At 34.5% G+C, this 23,777-nt stretch overlaps 1 protein-coding gene across 1 annotated transcript in view; it reads left to right on the top strand.

Moving 5' to 3' along the window:
• Positions 1-23,341, top strand: part of LOC132734206 (arf-GAP with SH3 domain, ANK repeat and PH domain-containing protein 2-like) — a gene marked incomplete at its 5' end in the record, with an annotated part of 43,503 nt that extends 20,162 nt beyond the window's left edge. The window contains 18 exon segments of the mRNA XM_060720901.1: positions 103-154; positions 796-844; positions 1,957-2,021; positions 3,758-3,891; positions 4,632-4,720; positions 5,197-5,377; positions 6,070-6,161; positions 7,632-7,818; positions 9,207-9,275; positions 10,666-10,701; positions 11,731-11,845; positions 13,634-13,681; positions 17,481-17,780; positions 18,993-19,029; positions 20,301-20,356; positions 20,917-20,984; positions 21,799-21,924; positions 22,808-23,341. Of these exon segments, the coding sequence (XP_060576884.1) occupies positions 103-154; positions 796-844; positions 1,957-2,021; positions 3,758-3,891; positions 4,632-4,720; positions 5,197-5,377; positions 6,070-6,161; positions 7,632-7,818; positions 9,207-9,275; positions 10,666-10,701; positions 11,731-11,845; positions 13,634-13,681; positions 17,481-17,780; positions 18,993-19,029; positions 20,301-20,356; positions 20,917-20,984; positions 21,799-21,924; positions 22,808-22,882 (1,779 nt within the window).
• Positions 23,342-23,777: the final 436 nt, after the last annotated feature.

Here is a 23,777-nt window from a genome sequence, read left to right as displayed (position 1 = left end):
TACACAAACTACAAACTTGCAGTATTATAAAACTGGGTTACATATGAAATTAAACAAGTCACAATGTTATTATACAGTATAGTTATTGTTTGCTTATTACAGCTTGTCTCAGAAGATCCAGGGAAGAAATGTTTTGACCTTGTTTCTAGTCACGGTAAGAAGTTATTTTTAGTGTAAGCAACTTAGTTTCAATATAAATCATAGTGTAAACAATGTAATAATCGTTAAAGTATTTCCAATATGTATTGGGAACATTAAAGCAGATTCTTGCAGATTCATGCTAATTTTCATCAACATTTTGAAAATGTATTTAAAAGTAAAATATTGTTAAGTGAAGAAAGAAAGTAATTTACACAATGCAAACAGCATTTACAGTCCAAGTTAATTACGGAAAAAAGGTCAAAATAAACAAAATTAGCCTTTACTGCTGTAGTGACGCAGTAGAAACATGGTGATAAATTCTGCTAAATTAGTCATTAATAAATTTGTAAATAAGTGTTTTTCATTATAGCCTTGTTATTGGGCTGAAGACTGTCATATTTGCCTGAAACCAATGGCCGAAGGCTAAGATGGCTGTCTAAAGCCTAATAACAATTTTATTAATTAACTACACATAATTTAAAGAAGTTAAATACTTAGTGAACAAACTATAACTAATGTGAAATTCCATTGTTGTGAGGTATAAGAAAGTGTCCTTGTATTTTAGGATTTATGCCCTGAATTCCAGATTTCACAATTTATATTTTTTTGTATAAAGAAAAACAAAATTGACATAGCATTCCATTATGTTTACAGGCAACAGAACTTACCATTTTCAAGCAGATGATGAAAAAGAAATGGAACAGTAAGCTAATTATTTTAAGATAAAATATTTCACAAAATAATTTTTTTTAAATTTTCAATTTTTTAATCAATGCTATTTAAAATGAAATTATTCCTTAAACTGCTATATTACTGTAATGGATTTTTCCAAGCTTTAACTTTGGAACAGTCCATTCAAAGTTAAAGGTTCTCTTCTGAGGGTTTTTCACATGATGGAACTGGAAATATTTTTTGGAGAATTGTGAACCATTTGGTGAAGGGCTGGACCAATAAATTGTGTGCAAATTTTCAGATCTTTCCCTCTTCCTGATTTTTTCAGAATCACCATTTTTATTTATCATTATTATTTTATTGTGCAAAATGACCCAAAGTGAGGCGTTTCAACACTTCGGCTTAAGAATCGTACAAAAAATTATAATTTCAATTTAGTTCTTGGTATATTTCTTCATTATCATTTACAGATTTTTGCATTTTAAGTGCTTCTCTTAGCCTATGTATAAATTCCAAATTTTACGATTTAAGGCTTTTGAACCTCAGTGGTGCCCCTTTATGGGATTTCAGTGTCAACAGACTTTGAGTGTGCGTTTCTCTACTTGTTTTGCTGATTTTTTACACATTTGTTCATATGCCGAAGTTTGATCCACCATACTGGCTTTCCTGGTTAATTATGCAGTAATTAGCAATTTCTCATCAAGTGACCTACTTCTAATTCCACATGATTATTGAGTGATAAGGGGCAAATACCATAATGTAAATTCCCATGTAAGAGAACCAAACTTAAAGACAAATATAAAGGGTAAAAAAGAATTTTTTTTGGACGGGGCCTTTTAGTATAACGCTAAAAATTAGCTGTGCTTAAGGGTATTTTTTGTATAACGAAAAATGAGGGTTCAGGTAAAAAACATATCCGACTGTGCAAAAAACCTTTTTTTGGGTTTAAGTCGAAAAAAGGCGGAGGGTATGTAAATAAATTTAAGTTTTTAAAGAAACTTTAAATGTCTTTTTTAGGTGGTTTTCCCAATTTATTAAGAAAATGAAAAAAGAAGGGGTTTGTTTTTGGAAGGGCATTCCAGGACTGGGGTTTTCGTTGGGGGACCATTAAAATGAGACGGTGGGGGAAATTTAACCCACAAGCTTTTCCCAACTGGGAACCTCAAGTTTCCCTGGTAACAGCATCTGCTGCGATTGTGGGGCACCAGGTATAAATTCTTGAATGAAATAAATTATTTGGTTGATAGTGTGTTTACTACTAATTTTACTTATTTGAGCCGTGTCACGACAAAACCAACATAGTGCGTTTGCGACCAGCATGGATTCAGACCAGCCTGCGCATCCGCGTAGTCTGAACAGGATCCATGCTGTTCGCTATCAGTTTCTTTACATGTAATAGAGTTGGTAAGCGAACAGCATGGATCCTGATCAGACTGTGTTGATGCGCAGGCTGGTCTGGATCCATGCTGGTCGCAAAGCCATTATGTTGGTTTTGTCATGACGCGGCTCATTTATTAGATTTGGGGTGAAAAAACGTAAACTGTATCATATTATGCCTTTCAAGTCGTCATTCGTACTAGGTGCTCGCGCATCCTAGTACACCATCCTTGTCGACTGCCTACTTTGTAGGGCTACTCCCTTCAGCTTTAGTCAGGACACCGGTAGCTAATCTCATGCAGTTTTAGCTGTTTCACCTTAAACATAACCCAGTCTGTAGAGTGGATGACGTCTTATCTGCCTGTGCCTTCTCAACAACTTGCACATACCAAAGGGAAATGAGAAGAATCTATTGTTTTAAATTAGAGCAGCGTAAGGGCTTACCTTCATTTATTCAAAGATGGGCAACTCCCTTTAAATTATTTCACAAACTTCCCTTGAATTATTGTAAAGAAGTGTATATGGTTTTCATCCAATCTTTATCTATACAGGATATATATGGTATGTCAGTTGACAGCAAAAGCATTTGAATAATTCACCTAAAAGTTTTAAGTTAAATCCTGCCATGGACTTACGTAAATCTCAATTAATAAAAGGTAGGAAGTTGCTGCATAGTATTGAAGATGTACTATGCTAAAATTGGATATTTGAAAATATTGATAATTGCTACATGATCGTTTTGTAAATATAAAATAAACATGTTTTGATTTCACACAAAATAGATCTGTTTTGCTTTAAATTCTACACACACCTTTAAGTGGACACACTATAAATATATAGAGTCATTTAAAAAAACAAAAGAAATAGCGTGTTTTTTTTTTAGGAAAGGATTAGCTTTACTCGACCTATAATAAGGAAAGCTGATTCCCATTCATAGTTTGTATGCTCTTTTATTTAAATAAGACATATTCAGTAAGAATGATATAGATTCCAATAAATTTCTGCAATAAAAAAAGGGACGCAAATTTTCTGGCTTTTTTTTAAGTGCACCTGAGCTTGCTCATGGTGAGCTTTTAGGATTGCTGAATGTCTGTCATCCGTCCACAATTGTTCGTTAACACTAGGGGTCACATTTTTGCCTCAATCATCATCAAACTTTGTCAAGATGCTTGTCTAGGTAATTGCTCGGATGAGTTCGAACATTGGTGATCTCGGATGAAAAACTAGGTCATAGGAGCTAAAAATAGATAAATCTTGTTCACACTGTTGTGGCTACTGTTTTGATCCAAATATCCTGGAAATTGGTCTGAAAGTTTGTTTTGATGATTTCTGGGTCAAGTTCAAATATGGGTCAGCTGGGGGTCAAAAACTAGGTCACACTGCTGAAATATGGAAAAACCTTGTTAACACTAGTGGTCACATTTTAGACTCAACTGTCATGAAACTTGGTCAGAATGCTTGTCTATGTAATTGCTGGGATGAGTTTGATGGGTCTGGTGAGCATTCTAGGGCCATCATGGCCCTCTTGTTTTATAATTATAATAGTAATTGCCATTTCAATTTTTAGATCCAAAATGGCTGTCTACAAACCTGGGAGTATTAGTGTGTTTAGAATGCTGTGGTATACATAGAAATCTCGGTGTTCATGTGTCACGGACACAAAGTTTAGAAATAGACGATTTAAGAACATCTCAATTACTGGTAAGTTTATGATAGAATTACGACAAAACCAACATAGTGCGTTTGGGCATCTGTGCAGTCTGATCAGGATCCTTGCTGTTCGCTTACCAACCCTTTTACAAGTAGAGAAACTGATGGCGAACAGCATGGATCCTGATCAGACTGCACGGATGTGCAAACACACGATGTTGGTTTTGTCGTGGCGTGGCTCGTATATCATGATATTTGAATTGCAAAATATATTGTACATGGGTTATTGTGTATGTAATAACTATTTCTGATGTAAAGATTCACAATACAATATTTTACTTATAAAAAAGTAAGTATTTAATAGCTCTAGAATAATAAAAACTACATGTATAAACAAATCTGATAAAAAATGATAACATAATATTCAATACAGAATCTGTCACAAACAGTCTTCCCAAGGACGCTTACATTTTTTTGATGTCGGACAACTCTACCCACATACCATTATACATTCACTATATTACAAAATGTCTCACGCCTGTGGGTTCAAATCCTGACAGGGACTTTGGATTTTTTCATATGAGGAAGCTATCCAGCTAGCTTACGGAACGTCGGTGGTTCTACTCATGAGCTGGTTCATGCCTGAAATAATGCACAGAAGGGCACCTGAGGTCTTCCTCCATCAGTAAAGCTGGAACATTGCCATATGACCTATACTGTGTTGGTGTGATGTAATACCCTATCAAACAAACAAATATTACAAAATCATGATTTTTTTTTGTTTATTTCAGTTAGCAAGAGTTATAGGAAATGACAATTTTAATGAAGTTTTAGAGGCCAAATTAGACAGATCATCTAAACTTAAACCAGATAGTCCCATGTATGTATAATTCCATTATATGAATAAACCTTTTATAATTAAAGAGTATTTCTTCAAACATTTAATGACACTAGTGTAATTGATTTCAAGACAGAATTTATTTTAATTTGATTGTGTAGGAAGATATAAGTTTATAACACTTTAAAAATTTCTTCTGGGAATTAGCCAGTATTTAGAGCTATTACTAAGCAAAGAGTGTAAATTTTCTTGCTTTAGAAAACTACAGCTTTCCCCTGATAGTGTATGAATCCATGTGGCTAACTATTCTTGGATTTCTAGTCTGGCAGTTAACCACTCGGCCATGTTGCCACAACATTTCTATAAAGAGATGCCATAAAACATGCTGTTTTAAATGATTTGATATTTGTTTGTGACCTTTATTAAAAAACATAAAAAACAAACTGAAACGTTAGAATGCATAATTTTTTTTATAATAACTCATAATTATCACCATGGTTACCAATAACTATTACTAGGAAAGAAAGAGAAGAGTTCATCAAGGCGAAGTATGTACAACATAAGTTTACGATCGAGACGTGCAGCGATACTATAGAGTTACAGCAGGACCTTCAACAGGCAATACAGACCCGTGATATACAAGCTATAATACAGGTGTACGCCGAGGGTCTAGATCTGATGACAGTTCTACCAGAATCTGTTAGTATCTGTTCTGTTAAATTCTTACTCTGCTTAAACCTGTACCACTTTAGTTTGTTAGTATCTGTTCTGCCCTAATTTCGTATCTGTTCTGCCCTAATTTCGTATCTGTTCTGCCCTAATTTCAAAAGACTCATTCTCATAGGTACATGTCCCAAAAGAGGGTCATTGCTGTAGTTTCCTGTATCAAAGTGGCAATTTTGCAGAAATTGTTGACACCTGTTTGTCATAATACATGTCTGACTGTTCTGATATCACTGTTAGAAAAAATGCCAACTGTGTAAAATGGCGATAAATGTTTAATGGCCGGTATTAAAAAAATCCTTAGATTTTCAACACAACTTTGTGTCTTTATGACAAGATAGTACATTTTTTCTATTTTGTTGGACTCAAAATGATTACAATACATATCCGCATATGGAGTACTTATTTTCTGTTAGGGTCATACCATACTTGATCAGATCAGAAAAAAATGCATTGTCAAGTACAACTTAAATACAAACACATTGTGGTATCTTATGTAAAACAGTCAGTTAATATTTAAAATCAATTTTAAACTTTTGTACTGCTTGTCAAAAAGTAACCTCGGTTACCGGTTATTGAATTTTCTAACAGTTTTTTAGCTGAAAAAACAACCGTACCCATTTAAATGGATAAATGTGACACCCCATCAATTTGTATACATTTTACAGCCCATAGATGAGACAGCATTACATCTTGCCATTGCTGAGGAAGATGGCAGCTCTCTCCCAATTGTCGACTTTATTGCACAGAATTCCAATTTGTAAGTATTGAACAACAACCCCCCCCCCCCCCCCCCCCCCCCCCAAAAAAAAAAAAAAAATGAAAAATTGACTCTTTGAAAACTTTAACTTGCACCCTGACAACTAGACTGCCTGGAAATAAGACACCTTTAATTAACCCTACTGATGTTTACAGCTGTAATCAATGGATATTTTTCTGTGGATCAATGATTGGTACACATTTCAAAAAAATAGGGGCGTCCGTGGCCGAGTGGTTAAGGTTGTTGACTTCAAACCACTTGCCCCTCACCGCTGTGGGTTCGAATCCTATCAGGGACTTTGGATTCTTTCATATGAGGAAGCTATCCAGCTAGCTTACGGAACGTCAGTGGTTCTACTCAGGTGCCTGTTTGAGCCTGAAATAATGCACGGAAGGGCACCTGAAATCTTCATCCGCCAGTAAAGCTAGAACTTCGCGATATGACCTATACTGTGTCGATGTGACGCAAAACCCAAAACAAAAATCAAAAAAATAGTTTTGACTAATTAAGTGGACTTATTTGTACAAAATTCCAATTTGTAAGTATTGAACAAAAAAAAAAACCCAAACAATTATGAAAAACTTGCACCATGACAATTAGACTGTCTGAAAATAAGACACTTTTAATTACATCTTTTGAAGTTTGTACAACTTAAAAATTAAGGTCCAATGAAAACTAAAATGTAAAATATCTCTGTGACATTTGATCTTGTGGATATTTGAGCCGCGTCATGACAAAAACAACATAATTGGTTTGCAACCAGCATGGATCCAGACCAACCTGCGCATCCCAGGATCCATGCTGTTCGCTATCAGTTTCTCTACTTGTTAAAGGGTTTGTAAGCGAACAGCATGGATCCTGATCAGACTGCGCGGATGCGCAGGCTGGTCTGGATCCATGCTGGTCGCAAGCCCATTATGTTGGTTTCGTCGTGATGCAGCTCATTTGTCTCTTACCACTAATACAAAAATCATGTAGTATTAAAAGTCTGTTACTTGAGGAGAAAATGGTAATAACTGGTTAGTTATCCAGACAACCAAGCAAGGACCAAAAATGTGATGAAATTATCATTTAAACTGGACAAACAAGCAAACAAACATTAACTTTTACATTTGTATTTAGACCTGTCACCGATAGAAACAGTATCGATGTATCATCAATATTTTTCTGTTTATGGATAATTGATAGACATTTTAAAAAAGATCGTTAACTTTGACTCATTACTAAAATGTCTAGAAATTATGAAAATTCAATAAAAACATATAAAGAAACAGGTGTTTATGTCTAACACTATGCTGTTGTTACATAGTTGAAGTGTTTTATAGCAGTGATGACAGAAAATGGTCAGGAAAAAAATCATGCAATGGGCATTTATAAACAAAATACTCTATTTTACTGAAATCATTGAAACAGGTATGAAAGGTTGATATGCTTTGCACTGTATCAATGACAGCTCTGTTTGTATTTCAGGAATAGTTTGAGCAGACAAACTCGAGATGGTAACACATGTTTACATCTGTGTGCAATGTTGAACAAATCTGAGTGCATGAAATGTTTGTTGAGGATTAAACCTGATATAGCCAACATCAAAAACAATGAAGGTCAAACTGCCTATGATATTGCCCTAGAAAAAGACTATCAGTTGTGTGCAGAATTGGTATGATTAATGCAATATTTTCCCCCTCCCCTAATCCTTGCCCTCAGTTCTTCTAAACACCTCAGTTCTTCTTAACCCCGCCCTCAGTTCTTCTAATCCCCGCCCTCAGTTCTTCTAATCCCCGCCCTCAGTTCTTCTACAGCCCGCCCTCTGTTCTTCTAAAAAAAGTATTGAATTAGCTCACTATTTGTTACTTGCCGAATTGGCATGTTTGTGATAGTTACGTATCTGTCCTCCGTTCTTTAAAAAATTAGGTGACGGAAAGTTGGTGGTTCTACTCAGATGCTCGTTAGTGGCTGTATTAATAATGCACTGAAAGGCACCCGAGGTCTTCCTCTACCATGAAAGCTTGAAAGTTGCCATATGTCTTGGTGAGACCTAAAACCCTGCCAAAAAAAATAGAGAAAGTTCCTTTGTTGAAGTGTGATTTTACAAAATAATATAGTTTGGAAATGCTGAATAAGGGTTTTGGCTTGCTATTGCCATTTATCTGGATCTGGAGTATCACATTTTGATTTTGTTAATCTCGTAAGCCTGTCATCTTTGAAATTTAGCAGCAGATACTGTTTCACTTTGCTGACTACTTAACGCTGCTGAGCTTAAGATTTGGTTAAAAATTGGGTTGACCAATGACTGCCGACAGCTGGTGACTGCTGAACAAATTGAGCCGTGTCACGACAAAACCAACATAGTGCGTTTGCGACCTGCATGGATCCAGACCGGCTGATCAGGATCCATGCTGTTCGCTTACCAACTCTATTACAAGTAGAGAAACTGATAGCGAACAGCATGGATCCTGATCAGACTGCGCAGATGCGCAGGCTGGTCTGGATCTTTGCTGGTTGCAAACCCACTATGTTGGTTTTGTCGTGACGCGGCTTAATTTATAAAAATAGAGTGATATTTGGTGGAGGCATCACAAAATGCCTGTTCAGGCCAGGCAATTGCCGGTGACTGTTGGTAAAGGTTTGACTATACTTCATCTGAAAATATCAGAGGTAATTGATGATAGATGTGGCTTATTTCAAATCACAACCACTCACAATTGGAATTCTTTTGTTGGATAAAGCTGACCACAAAGCTTATAGATACAGTAATGAATAGATGGTTGGCCTCTGTTGACACCATTTGAGCCGTGCACGACAAAACCAATGTAATGCGTTTGCGAACAGCATGGATCCAGACCAGCCTGCGCGTCCGCGCAGTCTGATCAGGATCCATGCTGTTCGCTATCAGTTTTTCTATTTGTAATAGAGTTTGAAAGCGCACAGCATGGATCTTGATCAGACTGCGCGGACTTGCAGGCTGGTCTGGATCTATGCTGGTCGCAAACATATTATGTTGGTTTTGTCATGACGCGGCTCATTTATATGATTGATTTATTGTAGGCTAAGGCTGCTATGGCAGGGAAGAAAGAAGTGTTTGAACATATAAATACAGAATGGGATCTCATGACGGTATGCTATAAAATAAAACTTTAAAGGGACTCCATTGACGTTTAAAACCCTAAAAAGATAGCAATTGAATTTCTTACATAAATGAGCTGGGGCACTTTAACCAGAAATATATGCAAAGATAGTTAAGAAATATACTTTGAAATAAATTGAAAATCCTATTTTTATGCTTTTCGTAGCCAGATATGAGTGAAAAGCGTTTAAACGCTTTTCATTTTGTGTCAATTTTTTTACAATTTGAATAATTATTCTGGAAAAACTAAGTGAGCAAATGATCTGAAATTTTGCACCAAGATTAGTGGTCTAAACCTACATCAAATGGTACATTTATCTGGAAAAAATATTATCAGTCCCATCATGTCAAAAAACCTCAGTGGAGTCCCTTTAAGTTTAAAATTAATTTTTAAAGTAGCACACCTCCAGATTCATGTTTACATGTATTTTCATGAAAATGTATTAAAAAGTAAAATATTGTGAATTGAACAAAGAAAATATTTTTTTTTACATTGCAAACGGCATAAACAACCCATGTAAATTAACAAAGAGTGGTCAAAATATGTAAAAATAGCCTTTACTGCATTATTAAAGCAGTAGAATATTAGGGGAAAATACTGCAAAATCGGTCATAAATCGCTCTAACATAGAAATTATTCCTTTTTTCTTGAGTCATTTTACTTTTCTTAAAATCTCAGTACTTTTTACTCAAGTTTTATTTTCTTGAAATATTTTAGCTCATCTGGAGGAATGCAACTTAAAAAGTATCCATCTGGAGTTTAATGTTGTAGAACAATAAGTTTGTTTTTACATATATACATACATACTAAACAATGTAACCACTCCAGAGTAAGACCCCTTGGGGAGGCAAATACTTTGAATGTTGTTAAGAGGTATTGCTCTGGAGAGGTTAAATATATGGTAGAAGTCTTACTTTGGGAATTTTATTGAAACTGTTGCTGTAAAGAGGCAATTGCCAAAATGAATTTGGAAGTCAGAGACTGCAAATTGGAAGTCACATTTTATAAGCAAAAAGTGGAGAAGTATTAGATTTTGGAAGGAAAAGCCAAAATCAAGCAGAAATGGCCCCAAAACTTCCAATAAAAAGACTCCTGATATATTTCTGTGACCAGCAAGAACTATGCAGAGAGTGTAAAGTTTTTTGCTCACTGAAACAACAGTCAGCAATCCTAGAATACCAGTCCGACAAGTAAACTTACATATATCTGGCTACTTATATTATGACTTATTTATTTTGACAAAAACTTTAAAGAAAAATATTTGATATTTCTTTCTATAAACCCAATGTTCTCAATAATGTTCCAAGGACGTCCCCTCCAGTTCAAGATACATCAATATCATTATAAACAATCATTTGTTTGCTACTTTCATTTTTCAGGATGATGGACCAGATTTCAGTGATGATGAATTAGAGGTAAAGTAACAAATCTATAATTATTATTTTGTTTTTTTCTAAGTAACATTCAATCTTTTCATGCCCCCCATGTTCTTGAGGGGGTTGGATGGAATGGCATATAGATTTAGATTGGTGAAACAGTGGAATGTAAGGGTATCTGTGTCCTGTGGACACATTTGTAGTTTAATGTTGTATCAAATTTGTCTGCAGGCATAGCTCAATTGGGAGGGCATTAGATTTTTAATCCAGGTTTGATCCTCGAGTGAGGCGCAGTTTCTGCATGACAAAAAAAGGTCAAATACTTAAGATCACTTGCCCTTTATCGCTGTGTGTTTGGTATTCCATTAGGGACTTTAGATTCTTGCATGTGAACAAGCTATCTAGCTAGTTTGAATGTCGGTAGTTCTACTCAGGTGTCTGTTTGTGACTGAAATAAGGCTTTCCATCACGGTCAGTTTGGAAAATGCTGGGATCAGTGGGCATTAAAGGAGAAGCCCGGAAAACCGCTGCACATGCTGTTGGCAAAGCTGCAGAGAGTGCGTCCAGTTGGCTCTGGCTAAGACACAATGAACCAACCTTGTAGCCATCATAGACTAGGTAGTACCTGATCAACACTACCTGCCCTACCATATAGAGGATGTTCCGAAATAAGAGACGAAACATCCAGTGACAGATGAATACTTGGCTGATGACGTCTACGTACAGCAGTATATCTGTATTTTTTACACCAATGTCTCCCTCCACCAGTAAATCTGGACAGTTAATATATGACCTTCACAGTGTTGTTGTGACTTAAAATCCAATAAACAAATATTTTCAAGTTGCATTACAGAGCAAGAGTTTGTTGTGGATTGATAGTTTTTATCCAAATTTATTCATGTACTCCTAAGATTTTTTTTCTGCTTTAATTTATTCATTTACTCCCGATATTATTTTCTCAAAAATCACGAGACTAATCTTTGGTCCATTCTTAGTTTCTTTCAAAATTTAAACATTTCGCCAATGTCTGATTTCTATTTTCTTTAAAAAAAAATTGATTATTTATAGCTTGAACCCAGAAAACCAAGGTCACGACCTTCCAGTTTAATAGGAGTTGAAATTCCACACTCGCCAAGGGAACGAGCGGAATCCGACGTTGTACCCCGACCTATTAAACCAAAAAGTAAGATACATTTCATAAATTTTCTTTGTATCATATACTTCTCAAAGTAAAGATAGTTATTAAAGGGACTCCACTGAGGTTTTTTCACATGATTGGACTGAAAATATTTTTTTCCAGAAATGTACTATTTGATGAAGGGTAAGACCACTAATCTTTATGCAAAATTTCAGATCATTTGCGCACTTCGTTTTTCCAATACAATTATTCAAATTGTAAAAAATGACCCAAAATGAAAAGCGTTTAAACGTTTTTCACTCAAATCGGGCTACGAAAAGCATAAACACACGATTTTCAATTTATTTCAAAGTATATTTCTTAACTATCTTTGCATAAATTTCTGTTTAAAGTTCCCCAACTGATTTATGTAAGAATTCTTATGTTATATATTTTTAGGCTTTTAAACCTCAGTGGAGTCCCTTTAAAGTGTTTCGGTATATTTTGTCAAAGTGTCGTTGCGTACATGTGTGGTGCATTGTTTATTGTGTGTTTATTTCTTTTAAAAGTAACCTACTATTTTACAACTATGGTTTATATATTATAAACGATCGATCGTCTCTAGACAGAAAACGCATATATAATTACATTTGAACGAATTGGTAATCAGGTTAGAAAAAATGCGACTTTAACTCGCTTTCATGAAATTTAGTAGTTTAAAAGAGTATGGGGCATTTAAATTTGTAAAATGATTAAAACTAGTTATTTTTATTACATTGGTTGTATTGATGTATAGCTTATTCACCTTGGCCATAAACAAGGTCAGTTTGGAGTTCCTACACATCAAAAGTTCAAGTAGGTGTTGATATAGACGGTGTGTTAAAATATGTCAGTAATAATCTTTGTATAATTTATACTGGAACAGTTTTGCAGACAATATGGCATTTGAACATTAAATTTTTGATTGTAAGAGGCAACTAAATGGGTTCAAATGACTGGAGACTATGCATCTCTTAGCTCCAGCAGGTGAGGTGGTTTTGACCCCCAGGTGTTGCTTTGAAGATTGTAACACCCAAGGTTAGCTAAAATTATCTTTGCTGTTTCGATGCCATATGACCTATACTGTGTTGGTGCGCCATAAAACCAACCAAACAAACAAGCAAACATTATTCAGATAACAATAAGAATATAATTTTCTTACAAGTGTGTGTATTTTTGTATTTTCTCTGCATAGTTGACAGTTATTTGCTTTTCTTCATCAAAGTTCAAAATCTGAAATCTTTTGATCTGGAGCAAACTTGCAATTTTTTTAACATCATTGCACACTATAAAATGCTCTCGAGCGCAGTTTTGAAGAAGGCTTAACAGTGAAATAATGAACTTTCTAGATAATATAACTGAAATACTTAGTTTGAAACAGCACAGAATTGTTTCTCTAACAAATAAATAAAAGCAGAAGGCCGCTTAAACATATATCAGATGAGTAAAATGTATTGAAAGCTTGAAATATTTGAGATTTTCTTGCAGTGTGAAGAGTTCAGATTTTGTATAATGATGATAAACTTTGCTGTGTTTATATATAAAATAAGCCGTGTCGCGACAAAACCAACATAATGGGTTTGCGACCAGCATGGATCCAGACCAGCCTGCGCATCTGCGCAGGCTGATCAGGATCCATGCTGTTCGCTATCAGTTTCTCTACTTGTTATAGGGTTTGTAAGCGAACAGCATGGATCCTGATTAGACTGCGCGGATGCGCAGGCTGGTCTGGATCCATGCTGGTCGCAAACCCATTATGTTGGTTTTGTCGTGACGCGGCTCAAATGTTGTATTTTTGTTGACTATTGTTTTTAGAGCACCACTTAACCCATCCTACAAGGTTCCGTAATAGTCTGAGGAACAGTAAGTGTGTTGTGTATTTTAACTACACATATGTGTCACACATATGTGACACACATATGTGTAATGAATGTTGACATGTGACACTTTTTATATATCAAACACCATTCTCTGTAATGTAAACCTAATGTTTAAACATTCCTAAACCTGTGTATTCTAAAAAAATCTCTTGTACAGTACCACATGGGTACAAAATCCTAACAAAATACATATTCACTTGAGTAAGTTTTCCTATCAGAGAATTCTACTGCAAGTGTTGAAATGTGCTGGTTGTAATTAAGGCACTGTGATGTGTCATGTACAATGTAATCTCTTTCTGTAAAAATGATTGGTATAAAAGTCCAATCAGTCACCCTAATTTTCCTAAAACATCCTCATATACATGTAGCTATAGCTTACCCCCCCCCCCCCCCCCCCCCAAAAAAAAAAACCCCAAAAAACAAAACAAAAACCACCGACAGCAACAAAAAAACCACAACATGTCTTCAGTACCCCTACAATGTTAGGTATTTTGTTTAATAGCTCTTGCCATGAATGTAAAAAAATGCCCTTGTTTCAAGATCTAGTTGCAACTCTTATGACAATGTCATATTGTCAGTATGGAGTTTATGCAATCTTTTACCAATTACCCTACCTCCCCCCCCCCCACCCCAAATATCAAAAATCGACTTGTCTATCTTTCAATCTGGACAAAACCATTCATCATTTTTAGGGGTAATTTCAAAATATGTTCTGATTGAATAACAAACAGTGCAGACCTTAATCAGATGGCACTGGTCACATGGGGTAAAGTCAGTCACTCTAGCATGCCTATGATTAAAGTAGAAGCTGTACAATTGCCAGTTTTAATTGACTTAAAGCTTACCAACAAAAAAAACCTCACCCATTCCCCCCTCTCACCCTTCAAGATAAGAAAAGTAGAACAAACAGGAAATAACAATAAAATATTTTAATTATAATACTTATACAACTCTGTAATGGTTAACATATATGTAATGCATGTTAGTGACTGTCCCATTCTAAAATGGTATAAAGTGCACAGACAGTCTTAGCACAACTTAACTTGTGTAGATAAAAATCTTTGTTTTGCATGACTGTGTTTGAGATAGTCATTAAGTTTAGTATTTATAGTGAAATAAAAAAAGAGATTGTGGACCAGTCTAGAAATTGGTGTCTGTGATTGGTCAGTTTAAATTCTGAATTCAGAATTAACCAATCAGGTACTAGAGTATATGAGACTGGTCTACTATTTCAAGTTTAATAATATTTTCTTTGAAGACAGCATGTATGACACGGAAATAACAGTTCTAGTCATGTTTTGTAGTTTAATAGTTTAGTTGGAATGAATATTTATGCATTTCATGATTTGATATTTTCAATCTCATTATAATCTTTCATAAATATCTTTTAATTATTTTCACCCCATTGCGGCTAAGGGGGTAACCTTTTAAGGGTTGAGGCATCAGAATTGCAACCATAGTTTATCCCTGCGTGGTCGTAAGAGCGACTAAACAGGCCCAAATTTCTGGAGTCGGTGAATCTCTTAGCAAGTGAGGTGATTTTGACCCATGGTGTTGCTATTAATTTGTCTTTTTTTGACTCCATATGACTAAATTGTTTGTTGCGACAAAAAAAGGGAAAAAGAAAAAACCAATATTTTAAAAATTACTTATTGTTTATATTTTTAAAACTTGTAAGTATTTTGGGAAATTTTCTTTTGGTAAAAAAAAAATTTTTACCTTTAAAAAGCAATAAAAAAATTTAATTTTTTTTCCATATAAATATTCTTTTTTTAATTTTAAAATGAAAGGACTTTTTATTTGACAAAATTTTATTTCCTTTAAATAATTCCGTTTGGGTAAGTAAAATGGACGAATGTCATTTGGGTTATTTTAAATTAGGGTCAATGGGTAATAATTTTCTGAAGGAGTTTTGAGCGAAGGCTAAAGAAAGTTTGGGTTTTCTCATTGCAATTGATTTATAAAAGGATTGAAAAAATTTTCCAATTTTTTTTTGTTAAAAAATCTCTTTTAAATTTACATAATTAAATTTTTTAAATGGATTTATCTTTTTTCCAATCTGGACAATATTATTAATCATTTTCAGGGGCAGTTTCAAAATATATACTGACTGAATAGTGAACAGTGCAGACCATAATCAGACGGCACAGAATGTGGCAGCTGATTGGTCTGCACTGGTCACATGGGTAGATTCTGCCAGCTGGTCACATGGGTAGATTCTGCCAGCTGATTGGTCTGCACTGGTCACATGGGTAGATTCTGCCAGCTGATTGGTCTGCACTGATCACATGGGTAGATTCTGCCATCACCTAAAGGCTAAGAGTTAACGGGAAAAAATTTCTCTAGTGATTGGTCTGCACTTTAAACATAATAATTTCCCTGTGATTGGTCTCATTTAAAACTTTGTAATAATGTGGGCGGGTTTGATTCATAGGGGAAAAGATTTAGTAAAATTGGTTATTGTATATGGGAAAATTTTGATGATTGGTTTTAGAAATTTGGGAAAGATGAAGCCATTGTTGATGATTTTGTTTAATTTTCAATTGGTCTGATCTGGCATTTCAATGTATTAAAGTTGCCTTCAGCTTTTCTAACGGTTAAATATGTTATTTTTAGATAAGTTGTTTCATATAATTGTTAAATCAAAAGGGAATTATGTGGGAAAAGAAATTGGGCCCCCCAATAAAAAACAAATTTAAAAATAAGAAACCCTTGAAACTAATTTACCCGGTCTGCTCCTATAATTATGTTAAATCGTAAGCGACGATTTTTTTCCCGATTTTTATTTTAAAAAATAAACTTTCTGCTGCCTATAAATACCCTTTGGATGCTGTTTGAAAAAGGTTTAAACAGTGATAGACACCTTTTCAAGTTAAATTATAAAATATTATTTTTGAAAAACCAAAATTGTTTTTCAACAAAAAAAAAACCCAAGGCTCTTTAAGGGAAAATGACTAAAAGCATAGCATTTTGATGCATCATTCAATGTATATATGCACTTATGATTATTTGTTTCCTTTACCTCCAGTTTTAACATTTCATTCAAAATCTTTTTTTGGCATGTCTTATTTTAAGATAAGCTCAAGGGACATAATTCTACATAGCATAATAACAAGAGTTATTTTCCTTGGTTTTCTTCAAAGATGTCAGTAAGCAAGCAGATATTTAATGCATTTACATGCAGCTTCTTTTTGCTGACTTTAAAAAATATTAAGATTTAAACTTGAACCGTACTAGATCTATGCTAAATAACTTTTACCGGTAATAACAATTCTACTGTTTAATAAATTTGAAAAGTTCATCTGTAATTAAAAAAACTTTAACCGGCTGAACTTAGAACTGTAATTGATCCAACAATTCATTTGAAAATTAAGGTATTTCAATATCAAAAATACTGAAATTGTTATCTATGTCTCTGATATAACCTATACTGTGTCGGTGTGATGTTTATGGCAATTATTGTCATTTCATCCATAATAATTTACAACTTTATTCATAATGGCAAAATGGCATCATCCCAGGTATAAGTTTACGTCGAAATAATGTGATTTACAATCTACTTCTTCAGATTGCATTTTGATAACAAATGCTTTTATATATACTAAACCATTCATATCAGTGAACAATACAAGGTTATATTTATTTAGTTTACTACACTGTAGTTAAATTTAGGCATAAATTTTAATATACATTAAGTCACGATACTTCTTTTGTTAGTACGAGGTAAGTTTATGACATGGTTGCTAAGATACAAAAACAACAACAACAACATTGTTTTATAGTTGCAGGTCTCGGTAATCACACTAGTCACTCGTTGCCAAACTCCCCTCCGGTCACGTCGGGTAATCCAGATCGTAATTCCCTCGAGCCTCCATTACCTCCACGAGGTATAAAGAAACCTCCGGCAGCATTGTCATTGAGTGGCGGAGGTATGGTCGGCGGGAGACCACTTCATGCTAGAAATACGTCAGATCTGGGGTCGGAAATACCGTACGTTTTGCACCGACGTACCCCGTCAGAACCCCCGCCTCGACCTCAACCTCTCGATGCCAGATATACCGTCAACATTCCATATAGTGATGGTAACTATTGTAACCAAATCATAGGCGATTTTATGTAACATACTTGCTTTATGTAATATAGGGCTGTCATTGATAGAAAAGTTTGTATTGATATATCACAAAATATCGACGATACAATGAAAAACATTTAAATATTTGTTATAAATTGGGATTATGGTGTTATGCATGCTTGTATTAGACATTACAAATACTACAAACTAACAGAAAGTTTGTTTTTTCTGTTATTTTTGTCACTGAGATTTTAAAACAGAGTTTAAAGTTCAAGTTAGCCAAGAAAACTGGACAAGTGACTTCTCTTATTAGGCAAAACAGAGAGGTATATTCACTAACAGAAAATTTATTTTTAGCTTGTATCGATATTTGAAGGTGTGTGTTGTTATTGTATCGGATGATGAATATCGATGATATATTGATATTGCGATAATGACAGCCCTAATGTTATAGCCCTGCTTTGGATTACATGCTGTTCAAAATTATAGGATTTCAATATCTGATATGTCTGCCTGCTTAGGTCAATAGAGAGAGCATAAAACTTTTTTTTATCCAGGGGTCTTTTTGGTTTGATCCCCAACCCCGGTAAAGTTTAAAGTGACATTAAAACCCCATCATAGTGAATGTTTAGTTGTATCATTTCTGATTCAGGTACGGTATTATGGAAAAGTTTTCTAGTTTTTATCCTGGGGGGCCGTTTTGTTGACCGGACAGCCCAAAAAGGGGTGAAAACAGCATAAAAAACAAAAACCGTCAATTTTTTTTCAATTTTGTTTCGAAATTTTTTCCTTTCGTTTAATAAGAAAAAAGTTTTTTTATCTTTAAATTTTTGAAGTTTCCCTTTTGGGTTAGCAGCTTAGGAAGTGTGGTTTTTTAATTGCCCTTTGTGCCTGAAATTTTCAAAGGGGGACCTAGGGCTTTCTCCCCACAAAAAAAGTTTGCTATATGACATACGTTTCTGTGAGTAAACCCCAAAAAAAAAAAAAAAAGAAGAAAAGAACTACCTATGGCTATGGTATTTATGTTGAATGACACACTAAATTTTCTTATTTGTTTCCCTATTAAGAATTTTCTAGCAATTTACTAAGTTTGATCTAATTGTTTGATTTATTGCCATATTGAATGTTCAAAAGAATGCTGTAGAATCGGGTAAAACTTTGTGAATATAAATGGAAATAGTTGGTTTACCTCCCTTGAACTAATATTTTTTTCTATTTTTAGCCAAACATGGTGGATCCCAGCCACGGCTTGATATGAGGTATTATTTATTTTATTCATCATCGGTATAATTGTTAAGGTTATTTAGGAACTGTATTTTTGTTTTAATATTATTTTTCATAAAGGATTTTTTCATGAAGGATTTGGAAATAATGATCTCTAGCATTTCAGACTAGATTTTTTTTGTAAGTATTTGCAAGGAAATATCAGTCACATGCTTTAACCCTTTCCCTCATGAGCATATTGTCAAAAATGGCAGTTTTCATTAAAAAGCCTCCTGTTACAAGTTCAAACTGCTATGAGAAATGCTTCAATACTAATGAAACTTGGCACACATGTTGACTGGATCATAGCCTTTAAAACGGCATGCTCAATCTTAAATTTCCTATTACCATGGCGATGGGGGGACGTCTCATTATTGCCAAAAATCACTATTTTGCATTGTTTTTTTCCCCATCCAAACTGATTTCAAAGTGCTGCAACGTCTCAATGGATTGTAATGGAGTAAAAGGCTTTTCAGCGTTAGTTACATGTTACCTTACGATCGACCTGAGGCCATTTTAGCCTGTCACATGTCCAAAATTTTCTTGGCGATGAGGGGGGCTACGGCCCCCCTTCAAACCCCATAACAGAAGGGGGTACATCCCCCTTCTGGCAACCCCCTGATGTAACTTTTTGATGGGGGCGGCACCGAAAAATTGATCACTTTTTTAAACAACATTTCCCAAACGAAAAAACAGTGTTTGGGCCTAAATAGGTTAATTTTTCACTGTTTGAGGCCTAAAAAAAGGGAGGGGGGTAGGAAAGCCATCAAAACAAGCCTTTATGAAGTAAAGGGTTAGAATGAGGTCCTTCCACCTCCTTTATGTATTTATAGAGTTGCTTACTTAAGATAACAAGTTTTTCAACTGATGTGAATGAACTTGTAAATTGAAACGCTACTAGAAGAAAAAGGGCCAAATAAAGATAGTAGTTTTCTTAATTTCTATTTGATCTTCTAAGAAATAAATTAATTAATCAATTCAATAGTTATGTCATTATGTAATATTAATTATTTAATAATGTAATATGCAAGTAACAAAAATAAAGTGCATGTACTGGCTGTCATCACAGATCTTGTGGCAGATTATCCAAGGTCTTGAACAATGGCTGAGTCATGGAAATTTTAGATATGAGTGATCAAGATTTGTAAAACAGACAGATTATTTACACTCATTATCAGTTATTTTTTATTTCACATAACTATATTGTGTAATTGTTTGGAAGGACTTAAAAGTAAAGTTCATTCTAGTTTGTTTTCTTTTGTTACAGTTTGTCTGACAAACCTGCAGTTCCACCGAGACCTAGAGCTTTATCAGGCAGTGGAGGTAATTCAGTAGTTTAAGCTGGACTATATAATGTATATGGGGAGCTGTACTGCTCCCCCACCCTCGGCAGTGTTGGCGTCCGCCATCAGATTTCAGATTTAAATTTTTGTGCAGTAAAATTCATGTATATTTTACTAAAACTTCTTTTATTTCTTAAGATATCAACTTCAATTTCAAAAATATACTCCATGCAATGTGGCAAGGTTCATAACTAGTAGCAATATTTAATAAAGCAATATTTCCAGAATTATCTTCCCTTGAACTTAGAATTTTTCTTCAAAAAGGTTATTTTTTACTCTTAATTTTTTATTTCATAAAGGATAGATGCCAAACTTAAAATATATGATTTTTATCATCAACTTACTTATTGGCCATTAGTCTGATTAATATCACTTGTTCAAATACTGCTACTTTTACGGCTCATGAGATGTGTATTTGATATACACTTTTTAAAAAAAAAAAATGTATGTTTTTTAGTGAAAATGTACCTTTGATAAATAACATTAAATTGCAAGCCATTACAAAGGAAGTAATTTATCTTCAGATTTTATCATTTTCAGATTTATCATCCAATAAAACCAATTCTCCAGATGTCGAGACACCACCTCCAATCCCAGCTCCCAGAAAGGTAAACAATAAATGAGCCCCGCCATGACAAAACCAACATATTGCGTTTGCGACCAGCATGGATCCAGACCAGCCTGCGCATCCGCGCAGTCTGATCAGGATCCATGCTGTTCGCTTACAAACCCTATTACAAGCAGAGAAACTGATAGCGAACAGCATGATACCTAATCAGACTCTGTGGATGCGTAGGCTGGTCTGGATCCATGCTGGTTGGAAACACACCATGTTGGTTTTGTTGTGACGCGGCTCAAAAAAAAACTGCTGCATATACATGTATATACAGTAAATATTTTAAAAGTGTTAAGTTTGATTGACAGATGTCATTATCAACCAGAATTTTGACCTTAATTAAGCAGCATACATTTTTACCATGTAAGAAACCATATGTTCAGTAAAACTTCTGTTGAGTAGTACTCTTTGTAGACAAAAGATTTTAAGTCACTGCTGAGAGATGTAACATGAAGCCTTAAAGGAGCTCACCTGAGGTTAAAAATTCTAAAAACATAAAATTTGAATTTCGAAAATTAATTAACTGGGGCACTAAAACTATAAAGATTTGTAAAAGATTACGGCCATTGTCTTACAGACTATTCTTTTTGATATTGATATTAACTAACTCTAGCATGCAGGGGAAATAATTTAGACGGTACCAAAATCAGTTTGTTTTAAATCGTAAAATAGCTATATTGTCTGATTGCATAAAAGAAATGAAAAGGATGTTAGGGTTGCAAGGAGGGGGGCGGGCAAGGGTTTAGTTGTTCGTTAAATGAACTTTTTTTCCATTTTGCACCTTTACTGTAATTTCTTGGTTGTAGCCAAAAAAAATGGGATACAGGCGTTGCGAGGCTCTGTTTGACTGTGATGCTGATAATGAGGATGAACTTACATTTAGAGAAGGGGAGATAATCATTTTATTGAGGGAAGAAGAGGAAGAGTGGTGGGTAAGTTGTCTCCCTTTATTTGCATTATTGTTTCTTATGAAGAAATTAAAATTATTTTCAGGAAAGAGAAATTATATTAAAAGAAATATAACTGGAATAGTACAAGAGCTTGTTTATAGACAGTTGGAAAAAAAAGAAAACAAAAACAACAAAACAAATGAAAAATAGGCAAGAATTTTAGAGATATAACTGAAAATGAAGTCGAACCTGACAACATAAGTTAACAATTGGAAGAAACTCCTGCTCAAATATTTGTGTGTTTTGCATTTTTGAAATAACACCTTTTCTTATTGCTGATAGGCCTTTCTTCACATATGTTTCAAATAATTTGGAGAAAATGGTACTTTCTTGTTGTAAAATATATTTGTAATATAAGTAGTTTTCCTAAATTTTCTTATAATAATTCAAAACAATACTCTAACTTATTTATTTTAATCACATATGAATATATCTGAAGACATAATATCTGGTATATTACTTTTTTGTTTGTGGAAGCTGTCATTATTTCTTTATTGATTTATTTATTCCCATTTATTTATTTGTATTAATTCATTATTTAATTATTCATGTATTCATTCATAGGGGCATTCATGGCCAAGTGGTTAAGGTTGTTGATTTCAAACCACTTGCCCCTCACCACTGTGTGTTCGAATCCCGACAGGAACGTTCTATTCTTTCATGTGAAGACGTTTTCAAGCTAACTTACAGAACTTCGGTGGTTCTACTCGAATGCCCGCTCATGCCTGAAACAATGCACTTTGACATAAGGGCACCAGATGTTTTCCTCTAGCAGTTAAGCTGAAAAGTCGCCATATAGCCCATTCTGTCGTGGTGCAACATATAACTCAACATTCATTCTCATTCATGTATTTCTATATTTCAGGAAGGAGAGATAGAGAATCAGCCACATAGGAAGGGCCTGTTTCCAATAAGTTTTGTAAAACCACTACCAGACTGACTGGCAGATATATAATTGCCTCATATCAAACTTGTATCTTCTAGTCCAAGGTCCACCAGTTGGTTAAATCACTACAAAAAAATGAATGTAGATCAGTCTTAAACTCCAATCATATAACTACAATCATATGATTGGCTGATTTCAAAACTACAAATTTGAAATTCGACCAATGACAAAGGTTTATTCAGAAAATTGCTCCTGTAATTGTAAAGTTCATGTATATGGGACTTATTGGACTTTCATTGAATATATACATTTATTTACATATGCAAAAAGACACACCCTACAAATATGATATTATTAGACTGTCTGTATAGCATGATAAGGTAAATTATCACGCATAACAATATTTTATCACATAAATTCACATACTAATTTTCTTTGACAGTAATCTATTTCCTGATTACTGGTTGCCTGGCTACTTGTTACCTAGCAGCTTGTTACCTGGCTACTAAAAGTGTTACCTAGCAACTTGTTACCTGGTAACTTGTTACCTAGCAACTTGTTACCTGGTAACTTGTTCCCTAGCAACTGGTTATCTAATAACTTGTTACCTGGCAACTTGTTGCCTAGAAACTTGTAACCTGGTAACTTGTTATTTGGCAATTTGTTACCTGGCTATTTGTAACCTAGCAACTTGTTATCTAGCAACTTGTTACCTGGTAACTTGTTGCGTAGCAACTGGTTATCTAATAACTTGTTACCTGGCAACTTGTTGCCTAGAAACTTGTAACCTGGTAACTTGTTATTTGGCAATTTGTTACCTGGCTATTTGTAACCGAGCAACTTGTTACCTGGCAACTTGTTACCTGGTAACTTGTTACCTTGCTACTTGTTACCTTGCTACTTTTTACCTGGCAACTTGTAACCGAGCAACTTGTTACCTGGCTATTTC

Source organism: Ruditapes philippinarum, unplaced genomic scaffold, assembly GCF_026571515.1.
Source record: "Ruditapes philippinarum isolate M1 unplaced genomic scaffold, ASM2657151v2 ctg909_1_1_1_1, whole genome shotgun sequence".
NCBI lineage: Eukaryota > Metazoa > Mollusca > Bivalvia > Venerida > Veneridae > Ruditapes > Ruditapes philippinarum.
Note: the sequence above shows the minus strand (reverse complement) of the source record. Positions and strands in the feature narration are given on the sequence as shown.